This window comes from Ictalurus furcatus, chromosome 23, assembly GCF_023375685.1.
Source record: "Ictalurus furcatus strain D&B chromosome 23, Billie_1.0, whole genome shotgun sequence".
In the NCBI taxonomy this organism is placed as follows: Eukaryota; Metazoa; Chordata; class Actinopteri; order Siluriformes; family Ictaluridae; genus Ictalurus; species Ictalurus furcatus.
In genome coordinates, this window is record NC_071277.1 from 10,541,153 (window position 1) to 10,564,925 (window position 23,773).

The window sequence follows — 23,773 nt, forward strand, 5'->3', positions numbered from 1 at the left end:
ACTGGGCCACAGCCGCCCCACTATATATAATAATATATAATATGATATATAATAATATATCAGTATATGCAGTGGAGGTGGTCGCTATTCAGATAGCGAAGAAGAAATCCAACCTACAGCTGTAGTAATTTGTTCAGATTCATATTCTGCACTTATAAGTATATTGAGTGGAAAATAAGAATCTAGGCAAGATATATTAATAGAATTACTACAAGGTTTGTACAGAATATGCCAACTGAGAATTACAGCAATATTTTTATGGTGCCAGCTCATGTTGGAGTAGAGGGAAATGCAGAGGTGGACAAGATAGTTAAACAGGCTATTAAGCATACAAACATTGACATACACATACCATTGAGTAAATCAGAAATTAAATTAATTAAAGTAGCCGCCAGAAAGACGTGGCAAGAGAGATGGGATAAAGGAAACAAAGGACGACATTTGAATAATATACATAAACAAGTTGGTCATGTAAGAACTGCTTATGGTAATAGAAGGGATGATACAGTTATATCACAGTTGAGAATTGGACAGTCTACTCTTAATAAATCACTCCAGATGATAGGTAAACATGAATCTGGTCAGTGTAAATCATTGCAGTGAAAAGCATTTGCTGATCACTCCAGATGATAGGTAAACATGAATCTGGTCAGTGTAAATCATTGCAGTGAAAAGCATTTGCTGATTAACTGTACGGCATATTAAAGGGAAAGACTCCAGTTAAAAGAGGAATTAAAATCTGCTGGCATTAGTTCTCTGACATTATAGAATGTGCTAAACAGTTCTTATAAAGGTTACAAAGTTCTTATAAATTTCCTGAAAATAACAAAGTTATATAGAATAGTTTTTTTTCCCCATCTCCTCCTCACACTCCATCCCAGTAGGTGGCGGAATACACACCATAAGCTGGTGTGCCAACCGCCATTAAACATCAAAAGAAGATGAAGGCGAACGAACTCTATGCCGATGGGCAAACGGAGTGCGACACAACACCGGAAGCATGTATAGAGCGCGCGCTAAAAGTAAATGGCCTGTGATGGTGTGGATCGTTGTTATGCTGGGTTGCGTGTTTATATTCTGTGAATATGTGGTCTACTTCCCAGTTATTCTACAATGCTCGTGGCCGGAGATGGCGGAGAAACGGGACCCTCTTCGCGCTCTTTTCTTATCTGATCCTCATTTGCTCGGAGCCATCAGGGGACACTGGTTCGACAAACTGAGGAGGCAAGTTTGCATTTGCGTTTAAAGGTATAGTTGCATAGGTTCTGCTCCAGGTGAATTTGACCCGTATTTATTGAATGACTTTCCACACATATACATGAGATTCAGAATGGGGGTAAAATCTATACGGTGGAAAGGAAGTATGTTCACATTTCATCACTTTTATATTAGTGATATCAGATTCTTGAACGAATCGCCCTTTTGAGCCGATTCTCAGGAAGTAACAGGTCGAGCCGGTTCACAAACGCTGCGTTCCAAACGGGATAAATCCGCCTCCGAAGGGCACTTCGTCATGGCCGCCATATTGAAGGGTCGTGCTAAACTGAAGTGCTCAAAAAGGGCCACTTCAAAGGGTTCCTCGGAATGAAGGATTTCGAAAGGTACACCTTGCTCCCATGATTTTTTGGGCAGGTTTAATTTGTTTGACAAGAAAGAATGGCTGTGACAGGTTCGGAGTTCGACTTCACCAATAAATGTGAGTATGGTAAATGTTCATACAAATAAACCTGGTAGATTTTTACGGTAAAAACGTTGTGTATGTACTTTTAATAATTACACTTTACAGCTACGTTTATCGGTCCATTTTCATTTTTCTTTTTTATAAATAATTGTTCTTATATGTGTGAATATATAAATATATATATGTGTGTGTGTGTGTGTGTGTGTGTGTGTGTGTGTATATATATATATATAATACACACACACACACACACACACACACACACACATATATATACACAGTCAAACCTTGGATTGCGAGCATAATTCGTTCCGGAAACGTGCTCGTAATCCAAAGCACTCGTATATCAAAGCAAATTTCCCCATAAGAAATAATGGAAACGCAGATGATTCATTCCTAATCCCAAAAATATTCATATACATAATAATGATTAACACAAAATACCATTATATATTTTTATTATTTAAATTTTATATAAAGTAATCGAATTTATGAATTATTGTGTAGGATGACTTTCACTGTTAATAATGGAATCACTGCTATCTGTTGGCTTGACGGAATCTTTTTCTTTTTGTACGACGTTAACAAGGAACCTATCCAGTGACACTTGCTTTTGCCTCCTTTTAAGGATTTCGTGGAAATGTGACATTGCATTGTCGTTAAACAGATTCATCGCTCGCACTGCTACAGTCTTACTCGTGTGGTGCTTTTCTACAAAATTCTGCACTGTTTCCCACATTTTACACACCTCCCTAATCTCATTTGAAGTGAGGGATTTCTCCGTCTTTTTCTCCTCCCTGATCCATGGGCTGGAGTAATGGAGTGGTGTTGGAAGGAAGGAACTTGACCTTAATGAACTCAAATTCCTCCAGTATGTCGTCCTCAAGGTCTGGAGGATGAGCAGGGGCATTATCCATAACCAGCAAGACTTTGAGTGGAAAAAGGAAAAAGTTCTAAAAGGTATTTCTTCACTGCAGGACCGAAGACCTCGTTAATATACTCAACGAACAAGATACGAGTGACCCAAGCCTTGCTGTTGGACCTCCACATAACGTTTAACTGGCTCTTCTGCACCTTGCATTTCTTGAAGGCTCGTGGATTCTCGGAATGATGCACGAGCAGGGGCTTGACTTTGAAATCACCGCTTTCATTAGCACAAAACAAGAGGGTGAGACGGTCTTTCATGGCTTGTGACTGGGCATTGCATTCTCTTCTGCTGTAATGTAGGTCCTCTTTGGCATCTTTTTCCAAAAAAGCCCAGTGTCATTGCAGTTAAAAACTTGTTGCGGCAGGTAACACTCGTAAACCATGAGCTTCTGGAACTCGGCAACGGAAAAAAAGAGCAGCGTATACGTACTACTCGTATTGCAAGACCTCGCTCGTATATCAAGTTAAAATTTATTAAAAATCTTTTGCTCGTCTTGCAAAACACTTGCAAACCAAGTTACTCGCAATCCAAGGTTTGACCATATATATATATATATATATATATATATATATATATATATATGTGTGTGTGTGTGTGTGTGTGTGTGTGTGTATATTTATTTATATATATATATAATATAAAAATAAAATGTGTTTATATAAGAATAAAATATGTATGTGTGTATATATATATATTCTATATATACATTTTATATATATGTATGTGTATATATACATATTTTTAAAATATATATTTATATATTGTGTGTGTGTATATATATATAGTGTGTGTATATATACTTATTCTATATATATGTATATATATGTGTATATATAAATATTTGTGTATTTATACTTATTCTATATATATGTGTGTATATATATATATGTATATATAAATATGTATGTGTATTTATACTTATTCTATATATACATACTTTATATATATATATATATATATATATATATATATATAGTGTGTATATATATACATATTTTTATACACACACACACACATATATATATATATATATATATATATATATATATATATATTTATATATATGTTTATTTATTTATATATATAATATAAAAATAAAATGTGTTTATATAAGAATAAAATATGTACGTATATATATATATATATATATATTCTATATATACATTTTATATATATGTATGTGTATATATACGTATTTTTAAAATATATATTTATATATTGTGTATGTATGTGTGTATGTGTATATATATATGTGTATATACTTATTCTATATATATATGTGTATATATATATATGTATATATAAATATGTGTGTATTTATACTTATTCTATATATACATACTTTTATTTATATTATATATATATATATTGTGTGAATATATACATATTTTTATATATACACGTACATATATCATATATGTATATATACATTTTGTGTGTATATATATATAGTGTGTGTATATATATACATATTTTTATACACACACACACATATATATATATATATATATATATATATATATATATATATATATATATATATATGTGTGTGTGTGTGTGTGTGTATACTTTTATTTATATATACACATACATATATCATATATGTATATAAAATATATATACGTATTCTATATATACATACTTTTATTTATATATATATATGTGTATATACATATTTTTATATATTCATATATGTATATAAAATATGTGTATATATAAATAAAATATGTATGTATATATACTTATTCTATATATACATACTTTTACATATATATATGATGTGTGTGTATATACATATTTTTATATATACACATACATATATCATATGTATATATCTATCTATCTATCTATCTATATATATGTTCTATATATACATACTTTTATTTATATATATATATAGTGTGTGTGTATATATACATATTTTTATATATACACATAAATATATCATATGTATATAAAATATGTATATATACATATTTTATATATGTATGGGTGTATGTATATAGTATATGTATTTTATATATATTTACATACACATTTTATTTTTATATATATAATGTGTGTGTGTGTGTGTGTGTGTGTGTGTATATATATATTTGTGTGTATATGTGTGTATGTATACATATTCTATATATACATATTTTATATCTTCTCTTCAGCCGTTCTCGGCCCACTGCAGGGTGTAGGCCTCTGTTGAATGCTGCCACCAACTACGATCCTGTGCCCTTTGTTGCCAATTGATTCCAGCGAACTTTCTGATGTCATCAGCCCACCTGGCCAATTTAGGACTGCAGACGTCCATTTTTGGTCTTTCATTCTTGCTACGTGTCCTGCCCACTTCCACTTTAATGTTTTCACCCTTTTGATTATGTCCATTACTTCGGTTTGACTTCGCACCCCCACACAAGTCTTGTGGTCTAATAGCGTTATGTTTAGCATGCGGCGTTCCATGCTTCGTTGAGTGACCCTTAATTTTTGAATTATTTTAGTATTTGAGGTCCAGGTTTCACATCCATAGGTAAGAGCAGGGAGAACACAATGATCAAACACTTTTCTTTTGAGACATAGAGGAAAGTTGTGTTTGAAGATGAAATTGAGGTGGCCAAAAGTTTGCCATCCTGATCTTGCCCTCCTGTTGACTTCGTCAAGGCCATTCAGTTCCATTCATATGTTTTGTCCAAGATATATGTAACTGTTTACTTGATCCAATAGTTTTCCCTGTATTTTAATTGGTATTGGTTGAACCCTATTGTTGAACATAACTTGGGTTTTTTGTAGGTTAATTTTTAGCCCTGATGATTTACTTGCTTCATTTAAGTCTAGTAGTAGTTGTTGTAGTTCTTCTGGGGTTTCTGAGAATAGAATTGTCATCGGCAAAACGTAGGTTGGAGAGGTGGGAACCATTGATCTTGATTCCTTTGTCCTCCCAGTCGAGTTTTTTGAAGATTTCTTCTAGGCAGGCCGAAAAAAGTTTGGGCGATATGGTATCTCCTTGGCGGACGCCTTTTTGTATTTTGATTTCCACTTTATCATCATTTAACTGAATTGTAGCTTTTGCATTTTTATAGATTTCGTACAGGATTTTTATATAAACTGGATTGATCCCTTGGTTTTGTAGGGCCTGAAGTATTGAGCAAGTTTTGACAGTGTCAAAAGCTCTTTCACAATTTAGGACTTAATTCAAAGATGGCGGCGCACACAGTTGCTGCGGCTCACGGCTCTCCTTTCCAGTGCTCTTTTTTTGTTGTTTTTGTATTATTTCTTTATTACTTGTTTGAGCATTATCGGTTCCACGAACATCCGCTATACAAGTCAGAACCTTATGGATATTGGGGACCAACACCGAATACCTATTTCCAGAATGTTTCATCACACGCACAACATCCCAGACGACATAGCGAGATTGCCGGGCTCTCCGTGGATTGTTGTCGGGTCCAGAAGGCGGCGCAGACGGAGGAGGGAGAGGAAGCAAAAGCGGGGATGCAGGTCCGGTATTATGCTAAGGCTAAGAAAACAACCACACAAGCCACCCTTACCGAGCCTGTTTCTCTCCAATGCCAGATCCCTTGTGAATAAAATCGACAATTTGGTATTACAACTAGCTGGAAATCGCTACGTTCGTGACTGCTGTGTTTTGATTATTACTGAAACCTGGCTTCATCCGAGGATACCCGATGCTAGCATGCAGCTAGCAGGTCGTACTATGCTTCACTGGGACAGGACTGAGGACTCCGGTAAGAGCAGAGGGGGGGGGGCTCTGTATGTATGTGCATGAGAATTGGTGTAATAACGGAACAATGATAGATAAACATTGTTCCCCTGACCTCGTGTACATGTCTTTAAGGTGTCGGCCCTTTTTTCTACCGAGAGAGCTAACAGTAGTGATTATCACGGCTGTGTATATTCCACCCGACGCCAATGTGAACACGGTGCTCTCTCTCCTGTTGAACACCATAAATGAACAGCAGCGGGCTTACCCCGATGGTGTTCACATAATTGCAGGAGACTTTAATAAGGCAAACTTGAAGACTGTACTCCCGAAATTCTGTCAACATGTTAAGTGTTTTACTAGAGGGGCGAACACTCTGGATCATGTTTACTCCAATATTAAGCATGCGTATAGAGCCATACCTCTCCCCCACCTCTGCCAATCAGACCATCTCTCCCTCCTGCTCTCCCCTGCCTACACCCCCCTGAGACGCAGTGTCAAGACCACTATAAAGACTGTTACCACCTGGCCTGATGATGCAATCTGCAGACTACAGGACTGCTTCGAACAGACAGACTGGGATTTATTTGAACATCAAGAGCTAGAAACATTAACAGGAATGGTACTGGACTATATCAAGTTCTGTATCGGAAATGTGACTGTGGGCAAAAACATTCGGGTTTTCCAAAACCAGAAACCATGGATGACCAAACAGGTCCGCACACTACTCAAAGCCCGCGACGCTGCCTTCAGGTCTGGTAATAGAGCTCTGTACAGAGCTGCCCGTGCCAACCTAAAAGGTGGTATTAAGGAAACTAAGGCGGCCTATAAGAAGAGCATAGAGTCCCACCTGTCCAGCAAAAATAAACGGGAGGTGTGGCAGGGCATACAGAACATCACGAACTACAGAGGCCGTGAGGCGACAACAGGAGACCTGAGTGCGATGCTGGCAGAAGAGCTAAATTGCTTCTTTGCTCGCTTTGAAACATCACAACAACAGCACTCATCTGCTCCAGCCCCACCTCCACCCTCATCTGGCCCCCGTACCAGTCCAGCCCTGCCTCCATCCCCTTTTGGTTCCTGCACCACTCTACTTACTGTGAGGGAACACGATGTTAGACGGATGTTTCTGGCAGTGAACCCCAGGAAGGCTGCTGGCCCAGACGGTGTACCTGGTAAGGTGCTCAGATCATGTGCCCACCAGCTTGCCTACATCTTTACCAGAATTTTCAATCTCTCCCTGGCCCATGCAGTCATCCCGGCCTGCCTAAAATCAGCCATAATCATCCCAGTGCCAAAGAAGTCGCCCACCACTAGCCTGAATGACTATCATCCTGTGGCCCTCACTCCAGTTATCATGAAGTGCTTTGAGAGATTGGTTCTTCAGCACATCAAGGACTACCTCCCCCCAGATTTCGATCCTTTTCAATTTGCTTATCGTGTAAACAGATCCACAGAGGATGCTATTGTCGTAGCTGTCCACTATGTGTTGAGACATCTAGAGCAGCAACAGAGCTACGTCCGGATGCTTTTTGTGGATTACAGTTCGGCTTTTAACACAATAATTCCGGACATTCTCATCACCAAATTGGTCACCCTTGGCCTCCCCCGCCTCACGTGTGCCTGGATAAAGGACTTTCTCACCAACCGGTCCCAGACAGTGAGACTCGGACCCCACCTCTCCTCCACTCGCACGTTGAGCACAGGTTCTCCACAGGGCTGTGTGTTGAGCCCCCTCCTGTACTGTCTCTACACATACGACTGTAGACCAGTCCACAACAATAATCTTATCATCAAGTTTGCTGACGACACCACAGTGGTCGGACTCATCTCAAAAGGAGATGAGGCAGCCTACAGAGAGGAGGTCCTAAACTTGGCAGCCTGGTGTTCAAAGAACAATCTGACTCTAAACACCAAGAAAACCAAGGAACTCATTGTAGACTTCAGAAAACACAACACTGAGTTGGCCCCCCTTTTCATTAATGGTGAGTGTGTGGAGAAGGTCCACACCGTCCGGTTTCTTGGTGTCCTTATCTCTGCAAACATTTCCTGGACAGACAACATCACAGCGGTTATCAAGAAGGCTCAAACGCGGCTACACTTCCTGAGGGTTCTCAGGAAGTACAATCTGGACTCCAATCTGCTGCTGATCTTCTACCGCTCGTCCGTTGAGAGCCTGCTGACATACTGTATCACGGTGTGGTACGGTAGCTGCACCGCAGCAGACAGGGAGAGGCTTCATATAGTAGTAAGAGCAGCACAGAAGGTCATTGGCTGCCCTCTCCCCTCCCTGATGGATATTTACACTTCCCGTTGCCTCAGCAGAGGAAAAACCATCATTAAGGACAGTTCTCACCCTGGCTTTGATCTGTTCAATCTGTTGCCCTCAGGGAGACGTTACAGGTGCATCAAAACAAGGACTAGTAGATTTAAGAATAGTTTCTTCCCGAAAGCTATTACCATTATAAACACATACATGTACTGAGTTCACAGCATATGTATATAGTGTCTCAAAACTGTGCATTTCATAGTACCTCCCCATCCACCCCAATATCTTGTTTATTTATCTTGTTTATTTATCTGTTTATTCTTCTTGTTTATTGAATGTACGTTTGCACGGAACAAAAAGGAGTGGCTCTTAATTTCATTGTACATGTGTATAGTGACAATAAAAGGCATTCATTCATTCATAATCGACAAAAGCTAGACAAAGTGGTAGATTAAACTCATTGTGGCGCTCAATGACCTGTCGAAGGGCTTGTATGTGATCTAATGTACTAAAATTTTTCCTAAACCCAGCTTGTTTGTGTGGTTGTGCAAAATCTAGTGATGATTCGTCTTTTGTTGATGATTTTTGTGAAAATTTTGTAAATTATAGAGAGAAGGCTTATTGGATGGTAATTTTTTTTAGGTCTTTAGCATCTCCTTTTTTGTGCAGTAGTATGACATCGGCGTTTTTCCATTGGTCAGGTATTGTATATTTGTTGAGACAGGTAGTAAAAAGTTTAGCAAGTATTTTAACTATGGGTTCTCCATCTGCTTTCAACATTTCAATTGAGATTTGATCAGGTCCTGCTGCTGTTCCATTCTTAGTTGTTTTAATAGCCCAATCAACTTCTTCTGCTAGTATGTCAGGGACCATTTCAAATGGATTGGGTAGGTAGGGTAATGGGGTATCATCATTATACAGATCTGAATAAAATGATTTTATTCTATCCATCAACTGTTGTTTGGTTGTTGTGTGGAAGCCATCTTCCAGTTTCAGTGATGGTATGAGTTTTTTGGCAAATATGAGTCGTCTTTTCAGTTTTTTCAGGCTGAGATTTTCTTCTAGGGTTTTGGTGATTAATAGAGTATTAAACCTTTTGAATGTCTGATTTGATGCATTTCCTGACTGTTTTGCACAGTTCCACATATTCGATTTTGTCAGTTATTCTGGATTGTTTGATTTCTCTTCGCTTGTTCATTTGTTTGGTTTTCGTTGATTTCCTTGGAGTTTTATTGCATTTTGTAGGTGGAGCCCTCTCGTGCAGCGTCTAACAGGTTTTGAGTGATGGCCTCATTCTGAGATGAAATGTCCATATCAATTAATTTTTGTAAAATTTCAAATCTGTTGGATAGTTTTAGTTGAAAGTCTTTTTGTTTTATGAATAATTGTTCTGCACTGACTTTTGTTGATACTTGAGTTAATTTTGTCCGTTCTTTGTGTAGTTTATTCCTAGCTTAGCACGTACTAGACGATGGTCACTCCCTACATTGAATCGGTTTTTAGGGCAGCAATCTTTAAAGATATCTTTTTTGTTTGATAAGATATAGTCGATTTCGCTTTTTCCTCCATTTGGGTTTTTCCAAGTCCATTTCATTATCGGTTTCTTTTTGAAGAATAAATTCATAATGTAGAGCTGCTCAGAAGCACAAAATTCGACTAGTCTGGTTCCTCGTTCATCTCTTGTTCCAAAACCATGTCGACCAGTAATTTTCGTCTCTCGATGATCGCCAATTCTCGCATTGAAATCTCCCATTATTATTTTGAAATGGTTTGTGGTATTATTGTGGTGCATACAAATATTTTCATAGAATCTTTCGACCGTTTCATCATCATGACTAATAGTTGGTGCATACACCTGCAGGATTTGCATTGTATATCTTTTGGTTAGCTGAACCGTGAGTTTTGATATTCGATCTGATATTCCTTCAAATGACACCACATTGTTATTTAGTCTTTTGTTTACTAGGAATCCTACTCCATTGGTTCTACCTGATGTGTTGTCTTTGTAGTAAAGGATATGACCACTTTTCAGCTTCAAAATTTCTTCATCCTTGCGCCGAATTTCACCCAAACCTATTATATCCCAATTGATGTTTTCAAGTTCAAGCATTAGTTCTTCGAGTCTGTCATTCGTTCTCATAGTTCTAATATTTAGCGTTCCTAGGTTCAGAGTCCGTAAGCAGCCTAAATGTACCCGGCAATTTTTAGCACCCTCTGCCATTGAGCTTTTCTTCCCGCTGCCGTAGGTAGGTGCTCGCTGGCCTCCGGGGAATAAGGGCCATGATTTCGTTTGTGCATACAACAGGAATGGACGTCAATTCTCCGCGCTTGTCCAATGCGTATCGGCGAATGGATCAGATTTAGTCTGGTGATTCAGCTTTGACCTATCTGCCTTGGGTGACCCTTCTGGGAGTATATACTCCCGACAGCATAGCTCTCAGCGTCATTAGCACACGCGAACCCTTCCGACATTGGTAAGGCACTGATCCGTTGGAAGGGTTTTTATATATATGTGTGTATATATATGTGTGTGTGTGTGTGTGTGTGTATGTATGTATATATATATATATATATATATATATATATATATATATATATATATATATATATATATATATATATAAAAAAAATAATGTGTGTGTGTGTGTGTGTGTGTGTGTGTGTGTGTGTGTGTGTGTGTATATGTATGTATGTATATGTGTGTGTGTGTGTATACAAGCCCCTTAGGCCAAGATGCACTGGCCCATGTGTGGCCAAATCGACTGCTGTATGCTTTCCCTCCACTACCATTGATACTGCCCACCCTAGACAGTATCCTCTGGGGCAATCACAAGATGTTACTAGTAGCCCCCAAATGGCCAGGGAGGGTATGGTTTCCAATATAATACAGATTACTGTACAGGGAGACTTGGTGCCTCCCTATGCAGAGGGATCTCCTCTCGCAGCTGGAGGGTCGAATCTGGCACCCGAACCCATCCCGGCTGCAATTTTGAGTCTGGCCTTTGAAGGGCCAGAGCCATTATTAAGGCTGTGTGATTGAGCAGTTGTACAAGTAAAGCTTGTGGATGACTGAGTCTGGCAAGGGATTTAAAAAGATCTACAAATTATTTTAAATACATCATTTCACTTTAACGAAAATAATCTACAAATGATGCAGATTTCAAATGAGACTGGCTGTCCCAGAAAATTCAGAACAAGAGTAGATTGTCTGATGCAAAAAGAAGTCTCCATGAACCCCAAAATTTCATCACCGGATCTGCTAGTAAGCCTCACAACTGTTGGTGTCGAAGTGCATGCTTTTACAATCAGAGATTGCACAAATTTGACCTGTATAGGAGGCATGCCAGGAAAAAGCCTTTGCAAGACTGTAGTTTGCCAATGAACATGTAGGCAAAGACCAGGTCTTTTGGAATAATGTGCTCTGGACAGACAAATCAAAGATAGTTGTTTGGCCACAGTAACAGCAGACATGTTTGGCACAGATCAAAGACCGCTTTTCAGGAGAAGCACCTCATATCAACTGTGCAACACACTGGTGGAAATGTTATGGTTTGGGGTTGCTTCCCTGCCTCAGGGACTGTACAGCTTGCATTCATTGATTCACCTATGAATTCTGCATCATATCTAAGAGTGCATGAAGATAATGTAAGGCCATCTGACCAAAAGTTGAAGTTGAACCGAAAGTGGACCTTTCAGCAGGATAGTGATCCTAAGCACTAGGGATGTCATGATACCAAAAATCTAGTAGTCGGTACCGATACCACCAGAAGTACACGATACTCGATACCAAAGTCAATACCACGGTATAAAAATGGTAGAAAAATAAAAAAATAAAACTCTCCTGGAGGATATCCTCCTCTGGCTGATACTGGCAGAGAGAGAGAGAGAGAGAGAGAGAGAGAGAGAGAGAGGGGGGGGGGGGTATTTCAGTTATCAAACACTCTGATAATGAGTGGACGTGCACTCCTAAACGCGCGCACACGCATGCACACGCATGCACACAGACTTGTGCGTGCGCACACACACCTTATATTCTGAATGCAAACATTCGTTTAAATTCACTGATATGGTGGCAGGCCAAAAAGATTTACTACAAGCATGAACATTTGAATAATTATTAGTGACATTATGCTACATGTTGCTGACAGGACACGGGCTTAATGGCGATGCATGGTGGCCCATTAGGAGGTAGTTTATAACACTGCAATGCGTTAGCATCGTTAACACATAACTGGCTATTGCTAACATTACATGGAGCATGACGTTAGCTGGTTTCACGGCCACAATGCCAGCTGCCTCAGACAGACATAATATATGACCGTTTTTCAGGTGCTTCGCCAAATTCCAGGTGTTTCCTCGCTTTGTTTGAAATGAACTATAGCATCGGTTGCACACCGGAAACCGATACTATCTTTCCTCTCAACGAGTTGGGGCTGAGCTAAACTTGTTAAGCTAAGCTAATCTTTTGTAGTTTTTCCCATGTGCTTGTAGGCGTTCCTCTTCTTCTTCACTTGTGGACCGACTAAAACACTTGCGCGTATTTGCTGCCCCATCAGGTCCGGAACAATCACCCCCGGTACTTTCGTTACAGTCGGTACCAATGGAAATGCCTGAAAACAAGTACCGTCACGTTTTAAGAATGTTGGTACTGAAGTATCGGTTCTCGTGACATCCTTACTAAGCATACTTTCAAATCCACCAAGAAATGACTCAAAAAGAAGAAATGCAGGGTTCTGAAATGGTCCTTGGGCATGGGCCCAACAGTGCAATGCATTCAAACTTATCTTCTCAAGTGGTGCCTTATCATGGCAGTGTGCTCTAACCCTAGCTTACCAACAAGCAGGGGTATGCATAGAAAATTATTTCACTGTGCTGTAATGTTTGTGACAAATAAATGCTTTCTTCTTCTTCTGATACCATGTCTCCTTGTAGGGAGTGGCAGATGGAGAGATCTTTTCAGACAGCGCTATTTCTGCTCAGGCCAGAGATGGTCTTTATTTTGGGAGATGTTTTCGATGAAGGCAAATGGAGCTCCACTAAGGTAAAGTAGTAGGACTACGTGGTCCAGAGGTTCAGCATCAGTTGCCAATGTCTTTCAAAAGTTACTGAGCATATTGAACCGCAGTTGAAGATGTTGAAGATATTTAGGTTTCCTAGATGCAGAATGGGGATGTTTTCATGTCCCTTTTTTAAAAATAAGATACCAGGCATAAAAATGTTTGTGTTTTGGGTTGTCATTGAGGGTTTTTGTTTTATTTTTCACTGTTTTAGTCATTGCCAATTCCCACACACTCTGCGGAAAGCACTACCACTCACTTCTGCATGCATGAGTTCACTGATGCCCATGATTGGCTAGTCCCACTGTGATTGATGGGGAGATTTTATGCCACCCCTCCCTCCCTGAAAGCACAGCTAGTTTTGCTCTCTTTTGGATTCCAGCCAATTGGACAAATGTCTGTGGCAACATCAGGATTTGAACTTGCTATATCCAGATAATCGGGCAAATGCTTTTTTGTTGCTCAACTCAGGAGCCCCACTGTTCATCAGAACTGAGGGTTCTGATGGTGGCTCCTGGGCCTGTGTGCAAAAGACCTGTCCAGGTACAAGCGAGTGATTTTTACCTGTCTCCCAGAGTGTTGCTTGAGTCAGCCAATCTTTCCATCTCATTTGTGTTATCAAACCCAGTGATTTACTGCACTCAATTGCTTGGAGTGCTGACTGTAGGATCTGTGTACTCCTCTCTCGTTGTGAGTGGGCATTAACATAGTGGTACAAACGCTCCTGGCCCCCATTGAGCTAGAGATGCAGCTCTCATTTGCCAGAGTGTTATATACGGAACCAGTTTGTCATCTCTATTAAATTTTTGTTATTATGTAGGAAGACTTTATTTATGCAGTGCTCATTAGCCTCCAACACTACTGAGGCCCCACAGGCCCCTCTACTGGAGGCATTAATCACAACCATAGTGGTTCCATAAATCCTATGCTATGAAACTATAATATTATAATGTTAAATATGCTCCTAGCACAGTGTCCACAGTGCCAGCACTCCAACACAAACCATGGTATTGTTCTAATGACACAGTCAAATATGAGAAGAAGGATAGCTTCAATCACAAGAAATATCTTCACTCGGGGTGTGTATCAGTGAAAACTCATTTGATGGTGCAGATTAAACAATAATGAAATTAGACTCATTAGCAGGAAACAAAGGATTATAGTGCTAGATTTTAGCATCTTTGATTCCACATCAATTGATGAGAATGGGAAAGAGGATATAGTGAGTACCATTTATAGGCTACCATTGTTGGGTTATTGTCATAAAATGACAATAAACCACTATGGCTGTCTGAAACATTATTAGTAGAATTTTATTAGAAATGCATTATAATAGGTGCTTGTCAAAACAATGTTAAACATTCGCCCGAATAATGTAGCTCTTTTCTGTTTGGTTTCACTTTACTCCAAACCATTATTTTCCTTTATAGTTGTATGTTAAAGAACATTTTGTTTAATAAATTTAAATTGTATGTTTTATAATTGAGTCTCAAACCCTGAGCCTAAGCTATAAATGTATTATTATTATTAAGTAATCATGTGGGTTAAAGGCTACTTTAACTACATTCTGATTCTTTGTAGGACTGGGAAGATGATGTGAGGCGCTTCAAACAGATCTTCTATCACTCCAGCAACACAGAACTTGTGGTCCTTATTGGCAACCATGACATTGGATTTCATCACGAGTAAGTTTGACTAGTAAACAATTATAATTTTTTGTCTGAATTGGAAAAAAAAAAATTTCAGTTGTTTTCATTGTCTCTCAAATAGAATGACCTCTTATAAACTTGAACGTTTTGAGAAAATTTTCAACATGACATCAGCAAAGATCCTCACCAAAAGAGGAGTAAAGTAAGTTGCTTCACTGAATTGAATTAATCTATTGTCTATCCAGGTTTCTGTACACTGTTTCTTGTACACTGTTTGTGTGTATGTTTATAGTTTCTTATTGGTGAACAGTGTGGCACTACATGGAGATCACTGTCCCATCTGTCAGAGTGTGGAGGACAAACTTTACATTTTCGCACAGCAACTTAACTGCTCCACACAGGTAACACCTCATGATTATAATTAGGGCTGTAACAGTATAGTGTAATGGTAAAGAAATGATTAAAAACATAGGATACAGATTTTAAGTGTGTGAATTTATCCCTATTGAGCAAGCCGGTGGCAAGGAAAAACTCCCTATGATGATATGAGGAATAAACCTTGGGAGGAACCAGATTCAGAAGGCAACCCATCCTCATCTGGGTAACAACGGATAGTGTGAAAGTAAAAGAAAGTTCAGTATGATTTTTACATGAAGCCTTTGTTGAACTAGTCTACTGTTCACTAAAGGAGACCCAAGTGCAAAATTGTATATGGTAATTGCAGTCCCAAGGCCATAGTAATGACCATAGTCCCAGCAACCACAGCAAGAATGTCCATGTGGAATTGTGGTCCCAAACCCTCATGGCAAAGAACTCCTCTGAGGATCTGAAAAAAGAATTCTTGCTCTATATAAAGATGGCCTAGGCTATAAGAAGATTGCCAAGACCCTGACACTGAGCTGCAGCATGGTGGCCAAGATCATACAGCGGTTTAACAGGACAGGTTCCACTCAGAACAGGCCTCGCCATGGTTGACCAAAGAAGTTGAGTGCACGTGCTCAGCGTCCTATCCAGAGGTTGTGTTTGGGGAAATAGACGCATGAGTGCTGTCAGCATTGCTGCAGAGGTTGAAGGGGTGGGGGGTCAGCCTGTCAGTGCTCAGACCATACGCCGCACACTGCATCAAATTGCTCTGCATGGCTGTCATCCCAGAAGGAAGCCTCTTCTAAAGATGATGCACAAGAAAGCCTGCAAACAGTTTGCTGAAGACAAGCAGACTAAGGACATGGATTACTGGAACCATGTCCTGTGGTCTGATGAGACCAAGATAAACTTATTTGGTTCAGATGGTGTCAAGCGTGTGTGGCGGCAACCAGGTGAGGAGTACAAAGACAAGTGTGTCTTGTCTACAGTCAAGCATGGTGATGGGAGTGTCATGGTCTGGGGCTGCATGAGTGCTGCCGGCACTGGGGAGCTACAGTTCATGAGGGAACCATGAATGCCAGCATGTACTGTGACATACTGAAGCAGAGCATGATCCCCTCCCTTCGGAGACTGGGCGACAGGGCAGTATTCCAGCTTGATAACGTCTTTTGCCTTGCTAAAGAAGCTGAGGGTGAAGGTGATTGACTGACCAAGCATGTCTCCAGACCTAAACCGTATTGAGCATCTGTGGGGCATCCTCAAATGGAAGGTGTAGGAGCACAAGGTCTCTAACCTCCACCAGCTCTGTGATGTCATCATGGAGGAGTGGAAGAGGACTCCAGTGGCAACCTGTGAAGCTCTGGTGAACCCCATGCCCAAGAGGGTTAAGGCAGTGCTGGAAAATAATGGAGGCCACACAAAATATTGACACTTTGGGCCCAATTTGGACATTTTCACTTAGGGGTGTACTCACTTTTGTTGCCAGAGGTTTAGACATTAATGGCTGTGTGTTGAGTTATTTTGAGGGGACAGCAAATTTACACTGTTACACAAGCTGTACACTCACTACTTTACATTGTAGCAAAGTGTCATTTCTTCAGTGTTGTCACATGAAAAGGTATAATCAAATATTTACAAAAATGTGAGGGGTGTACTCACTTTTGTGAGATACTCTGTAATATATATATATATATATATGAGAGAAATATCAGTTTTTTTTTTTTTTTTACAGTGTGCTCATTTGTGGCATGTGACACAATGTTGTAGGTTAAAAATGTACTTAAAATGGCTTAAAGTACCTTGTAAATGAATTGACTTTGTTTTATTAGGACCATTTTGTTTGAGGTGTAAAGTCTAGTCATGAGAAGTATATGTTCTTTTTAAGCAATGAAAACTAAGTTTTCCACTGAAATGTCTGTTAACCAGGAAATCGAGCTTACAGATTTATTGGGTTAAAATAGTTAGTTTTTTTCTGCTCAGTACCCAGGCAGTACATTGTACCATTCTTCGTACAGTAGGTCATGGTCAGGGAAAATTCATGGAATTTTACATTTGACTTGGAGTGGGAACCCTGTCAAATAGTTTCTAAGGGGACTAGTGCATAACCTGTATCCGTTCACCTGACCTCATAGTCGACTTCTCTGACTTTCCATGTGAGCTCAAAGTGTCCTTGCCACTTCACAAGTTATTTAACCCTCAACGTGGGCAATAAGATGAGCACTTTATCTCCCTGTGCAAATTCCCATAGCTGAGTACCCATTATATGGCTGGGATTGACATTCTTGCGCCTGTAGCAAATTGTCTTTTGTTAATTGTTCCAATGTGTGGAATTTTGCTCTCAGGCCAAGATAATATTTCATTTAATTTTTGCTGTTAGAAGGTATCTCCTTCCAATTTTCCCTAATGACATCTAAGACACTGTGACGCTTGTGCCTATACGACAACTCAAAAAACGGGACAACTCCGTGGAGGCTTGCGGGATGTGCAGATAACAGGGGCTGGAGCCACTTTTCCCAATTCTAATTCAATCATGAATGAACTTACGAATCTCATTTTTGAGTGTTTGATTAAACCGTTCAACCAGCCCATCCATCTGCGAATGGTAAACACTGGTATGAATCATTTTAATCCTCAGCAATTTATAACTCACATAGTGGTCATTCATGGTCTCTTTTGGGATCCTACCTCTGGATATAACACTGAAAAGTGCCTCTGTAACATTATGTGCTGATATGTTTCACAGAGGAACTGCTTCCAAATATCTTGTTGCATAATCCACCAGGACTAAAACAAAGCGATAGCTTCATGTGCGCCTTTCTAGTGGCCTGAGATGGTCCATCCCAATTCTTTCGAAGGGGAGCTCAATTAATGGTAATGGGTGCAATGATGATTTTGGGGTGGCCAGCAGATTCACCAGCTGGCTGTGAATGCCTGGCCAATAAAAACGATCCATGATATGGTTCATTGTTTTATCCTGCCCCAAATGCACGGCCATCGGATTATGGTGAGCCGCCTGGAATAACCGTTCCCAATGGCTCTTTGGGACCATCAATTTGGTTGTTTTTGCTTTTGTTTGAGTGTCCTGCATAACTCAATACAACATATCCTTAATATGGCAAAATATGGGTGGGAGAGTAACATTAGGCTGAGTTTGCGCACCATTAATTTATTCTCACTTGGTCGAAGGAAATCCCTGCGGGGGATCCCTGCCAAGGTAGTGGGGTGCAGCCCGCCCCACCCTCCATGTTCCCCTGACGCCATTGACTGCCCCGGCAACACCTCTCCAGCCAAGGCTGCGCGCATTCCACACCATGCCTCGCTAATGCCTGAAACCCTGGCCAATTTTCCCCAAGAATTACGGATGGGTTAGGCGAGGACTAACCGCCTCCTCCCAGTTATGCTTTTGTCATCTGAATTTTATTATAACGGGGACCAGCGGATATTCGTGAACATCCCGGAGCATACAACTCATGTTCACCTGTTGTGCATTCCCCAATGCCCTGCATTGAGTCAGGCCTTGATAGACACTGATCTGGTTGCACACCAAGTCCTGATGTGTACTCCCTTGTATACTCACTGAAACGAGGTACGTTCCTGCTTGACTGGGGGAGGCCAGCAGGTCCTGGTGGGTGCGGGAGTTAGAGGAGTTGGAGAAGACATTAGAGGTGAAGGCACAAGGAACTGCATAGAGGAGACCAGGTGCGGGGAGCTGGTTTTGGGGGCTGGGGGAGGAGTGTGAGAGAGAGAGATGAGAGGCGCCTGTGATCCTCCGCCAGCTGCGTGACTTTGTCCAGATACGGGGACTGGTAGCACTGGGCCCACTCTGCTGTTCCTGTCGAGAGTTGAGCAATGAACTGCTCCAGTACCACCAGATCGATGATCCGATCTGCGCCCTGCTCCTCTGCCATCAACCACTGGCAACAGGAGTCCTTCAGCTGCTGCACGTAGGTGAAAGGATGGGGAGATGCAGCGAACTGGACTTCTCCTGATAGCAAGGGGAGGAATTGCAGAGCCATTTCTCCTCCAGCCACCCAGCAGCTACATGCTCAAAGAGCTCCAGGAAGGTCTCTGGATCATCCATGGAGGCGATCTTACTGAGCGTTATGTGTGGCATGGTAGCAGGGGACACAGCTGGAGGTTTGCTGGGCTGCAGCAGCTTCTGCACATGGCCCAGAAATTTAATCTGGGCTCACGTTTATTCAAACAGTGTTTTTCAGCGCACTTTCAAAGCACAGTAGGAAACAACAAAACTTTCAGCTTTTGCTCCATCAGGTTCAAGTTCATGCTTCATGATGTGTGTGGGTGTGTATCTGTGTGTCGCAAGTCCTGCCAAGCAGACTCTCAGACTGTCTCTCTCGCTTGTGGATTGCGGAAGACTCTAAGCACAAAAAGACACCTAAATTAACTCGGGCTAATACAACACAGGTGAAAATCATCACACTTTCCCTGCTGGTTTGACCTGCCTCCTTTCAGTTCACAGCTGATGCTCAACCACCCCCATGCCCTGCACATTTGTTTTTCTTGTTAGCCAGCATATATTGGACTCCAGTGTTGATTTCACTTAAGCTTATTCACATGTGCTTTAATGCTTTAACTTCACTTTGGAAAAGCTGTGCAAAATTTCTGTTGAACTGTGATTTTGGGTTTTATGAGGCTTAATATATACATGTTAACAGTGTCACATTTGTATTTTGCAGTCTGATGCTACAAGGAATCATTGCAGGGACATGCAGACACATGCATCAACGCCTCCCATCATACTTCAGGTAAATATAGGGAATTGGGTAAAAATAGGGAAGGTAGGAAACGGTAGGTCAGTGGTTTGGACTTCTGATCGGAAGATCGTGAGTTCAAATCCCAGCACTGCCAAGCTGCCCCTGTTGGGCCCTTGACCCTTAACCCTCAACTTCTCAGTGTATAAAATTAGATAAATTTAAGTCACTCTGGATAAGGGCATCTGACAATGCTGTAAATGTAAATATAGGAGATTGTTTGTGTGTGTGTGTGTGTGTGTGTGTACTAGGGCAAGGACTAACAACCTGCTAGTGTTTGATTTAGGGAGAAATTGTGCCATAAAATGAAATCACAAAAAAGCTGCGAAATGAAGGTAGAGTTGACTAACTCATAGCTTTTACAGTGCTCTCCACTAATATTGGCACCCTTGGTAAACATGAGCAAAGTCGTCTGTGCAAAATTGTCTTAATTGACCTTTTGATCTTTTGTTAAAAAAAAAAAATCACAAACATACTCTGTTCTAATGGATATCAAACAATTGCGTGCACACAACACAAATTTATCAAAAAAAATCTTTGTTAAATATAGTTGTGCAACAATTATTGGCACCCCCATGATTTCATATATGAGAAAAATATATTTGAAGTATATTGCCATTGATATCTTCCATTTTTTTAGTACACCTGGGTGACTAGGAACAGGACATTTTTCAACCATGACTTCCTGTTTCAAAGGGGTATAAATATGTGGTAACACACAGGCCAAAGTCCGTTAGTTATTCTTCACAATGGGTAAGACCAAGGAATATAACTGTGATGTCCTGCAAAAGGTTGTTGAGCTTCACAAAATAGGAAGGCTATAAGGAAATAGCAAAAGCATTGAAAATGCCCTTTTCCACCATAATTAAGTTCCAGTCAACTGGAAATGTTGTTATGAATCAACCTGAAAGAGAACTTGTGTGTGTATATATATTGTCTTAGCGCACTGTGAAGAGGATGGTTTGAGTGGCCAAAAAATCTCCAAGGATCACAGCTGAGAATTGCAGAAGTTAGTTGCATCTTGGGGTCAAGGTCTCCAAAACTACAATCCGAAGTCACTTACATCACCACAAGTTGTTTGAAAGGGTATCAAGAAAAAAGCCTCTGCTCTCATCCAAAAACAAATTCAAGCATCTTCAGTTTGCCAGACGCTACTGGAACTTTAAATGGGATCGGGTTCTATGGTCTGATGAACCCAAAATAGAGATTTTTGGCAGTAAACACCAGAGGTGGTTTTCCCACGGTTAAATATGGTGGTGGTTCTTTAATGTTTTGGGGCTTCTTTATCACTGGTGCCAATATTGGTGGACGACACTGTACTTATAATTTATGCCATATCCTGACATTCACTCGTGTGTGTGTGTGTGTGTGTGTGTGTGTGTGTGTGTGTGTGTTTTGTCCTATGCACTTTGTAATCGGTGCACATGGTACCAAAATCAACATTTAGTTCTTTTGCAGTTTGATTGATTAATTTTACCAGAATTCATACCTGCAATGCTTCTCAGAATGGACAGTGTAGAAATCTTAACTTCCACTTCAGACTGGAGCCAGATGTGACCATGTACCTTGATCCATATTCATAAGTGACTACATGTCAGTTTCAGTCCTGCTGATAGACTATGCATTCTGTAGTTCTTTATTATTGTCAGTTTCTGACCCTCTGACTGTTGTTGGCTGAATATCTGTTTCTCAATCCAGCAGTTCCAGAGGTGCTTAAAAATGCTATCATCAGTGCTTCTCTACCTGATGCATTAATTCCAGTGCCACACTCAATCAGTTGACACTCTCATGTCTGTATCAAAGGTGTGCTGATAATGGTCCACCACAACTAACGTCTGATTATCAATGGTCTGTGTCCATGGATTGACAGGGACAGGGGGCTAAGAAATGGGTTAGGTGCATAGCAGGTGATGGGTACAGATGGTAATTGGTAATGTATGTATGGAAAGCATGCATTATAAAATGACTGACAGTGGCTTCAAGGTAGATTTGCCTAAAAAAAGTCACCACTGAGTGTATTAAACATAGCAATTTAATGTGTACAGAATAAACTGTTTAATCAAATATGGGCCGTTCGAGAAAACTGCACTTTGCACGTCTCCAGTTAAAAATGTTATCGATGTGTTTCCAGCACTACCCTCTATATCGTACCAGTGATGCTGAGTGCACAGGTGAAGATGCAGCACCACTCAATGAACGCTATCAGCTCTTTCAGGAACGCTATGACGTGCTCTCTCAGGATGCCTCAAAGAAGGTGAGGTGAAAAGGTGGGGTTTTCAGCCACCTGTTTTTATGTAGGTTTTGAGGATTCTTACAACCTGATTTGACATGCAAGAAAAATTACATACAAAGCCTTGCATGCTTGAATGTTAAACAAAGCACATTGAGCTCTGATCATTTAACAGATGTCTCACCTTATTTGGTCTGTAGAAGAAACATTTTTATTATTGTTATGCATTGCTTTTGAAATCTGCAATGTAATATGGCAGACATTGACAGAGAAATAGCTAATAAAAAATTGAGGCCATATCTCTGCAGTGCTTCATTGTTTCGACACAATATTAGAAAGCTATGTTGAGGACCATGTCCTGAGGGAGCACAGAACATTGGTGTCATTTGACCTCAAAGTGGTCTATGTAGTGTTTGACCACTCAGTAGCTGCTTGCAGCTATAGTTATTATTAGGGGTCCAAGCACTAAGTGTTTGTGACCCAATTGTTTTTGTTTGGATTTTTCTCATCACGGGGCCAAGCACATAGTGCATAATGTTGCTTCTCCCTTTTCTCTGCTAAAATTGATTGTGCAGACCAAGCCGTAGGTTCTACAAACATAAAACCTGGTCAATACATAGTACTCCCTGCCGCTCAGGCAAGAGAGATGAGCCCAATCATCCTGATGATGGTGAAATGTTTTAGGTTTTGGCTCATATCTTGAATACCATAAGTCCCACAGTAAATTCTTTTGGTACTTATTCTTTGGGTTCTCCTGAGCAAAAAAAGACCTCAAGAACCATTTAGCTCCACCCAGTTAGATTTTTTTTAGCTAATTTGCATAATATGCTAAAGCTACTTTTGAGAACTTGTCTAAGAGTTTTCTCATGTTCACAATTTTGGTACTACTACTACAACTACTCAGCAGAGATTGTTTGTCTTCAATAATTGTCAAAAACATGTTAACGTATTAAAATTAAGTGAAAAACAATCAAACATTTTAGGGAAAAATAAAAAAGTTGCAATAAACTGGTTGCATAAGTGTGCGTACTCTTATAATTAGGGATGTGGCTGTGTTCACATTCAACCTCATGTTCAAAAGTAATAATCATACAGCTGTCATCAATGAAATTATT

The 23,773-nt window shown here is 40.1% G+C and overlaps 1 protein-coding gene across 5 annotated transcripts in view; it reads left to right on the forward strand.

Annotated features, from left to right (window-relative positions):
• The first annotated feature begins 934 nt into the window (after positions 1-934).
• mppe1 (metallophosphoesterase 1) overlaps positions 935-23,773 on the forward strand; it is a 30,580-nt gene continuing 7,741 nt past the window's right edge. The window contains exons 1-7 of one of the 5 annotated variants that reach the window (XM_053611912.1): positions 935-1,228; positions 13,524-13,628; positions 15,226-15,329; positions 15,415-15,495; positions 15,586-15,694; positions 20,354-20,422; positions 22,560-22,682. In XM_053611912.1, the coding sequence (XP_053467887.1) occupies positions 1,001-1,228; positions 13,524-13,628; positions 15,226-15,329; positions 15,415-15,495; positions 15,586-15,694; positions 20,354-20,422; positions 22,560-22,682 (819 nt within the window). In that variant the 5' untranslated portion in view covers positions 935-1,000. Of the gene's footprint in view, positions 1,229-1,268; positions 1,697-13,519; positions 13,629-15,225; positions 15,330-15,414; positions 15,496-15,585; positions 15,695-20,353; positions 20,423-22,559; positions 22,683-23,773 lie in introns of those variants that run through there. The other 4 variants (XM_053611910.1, XM_053611911.1, XM_053611914.1 and 1 more) reach the window with 4 other exon arrangements.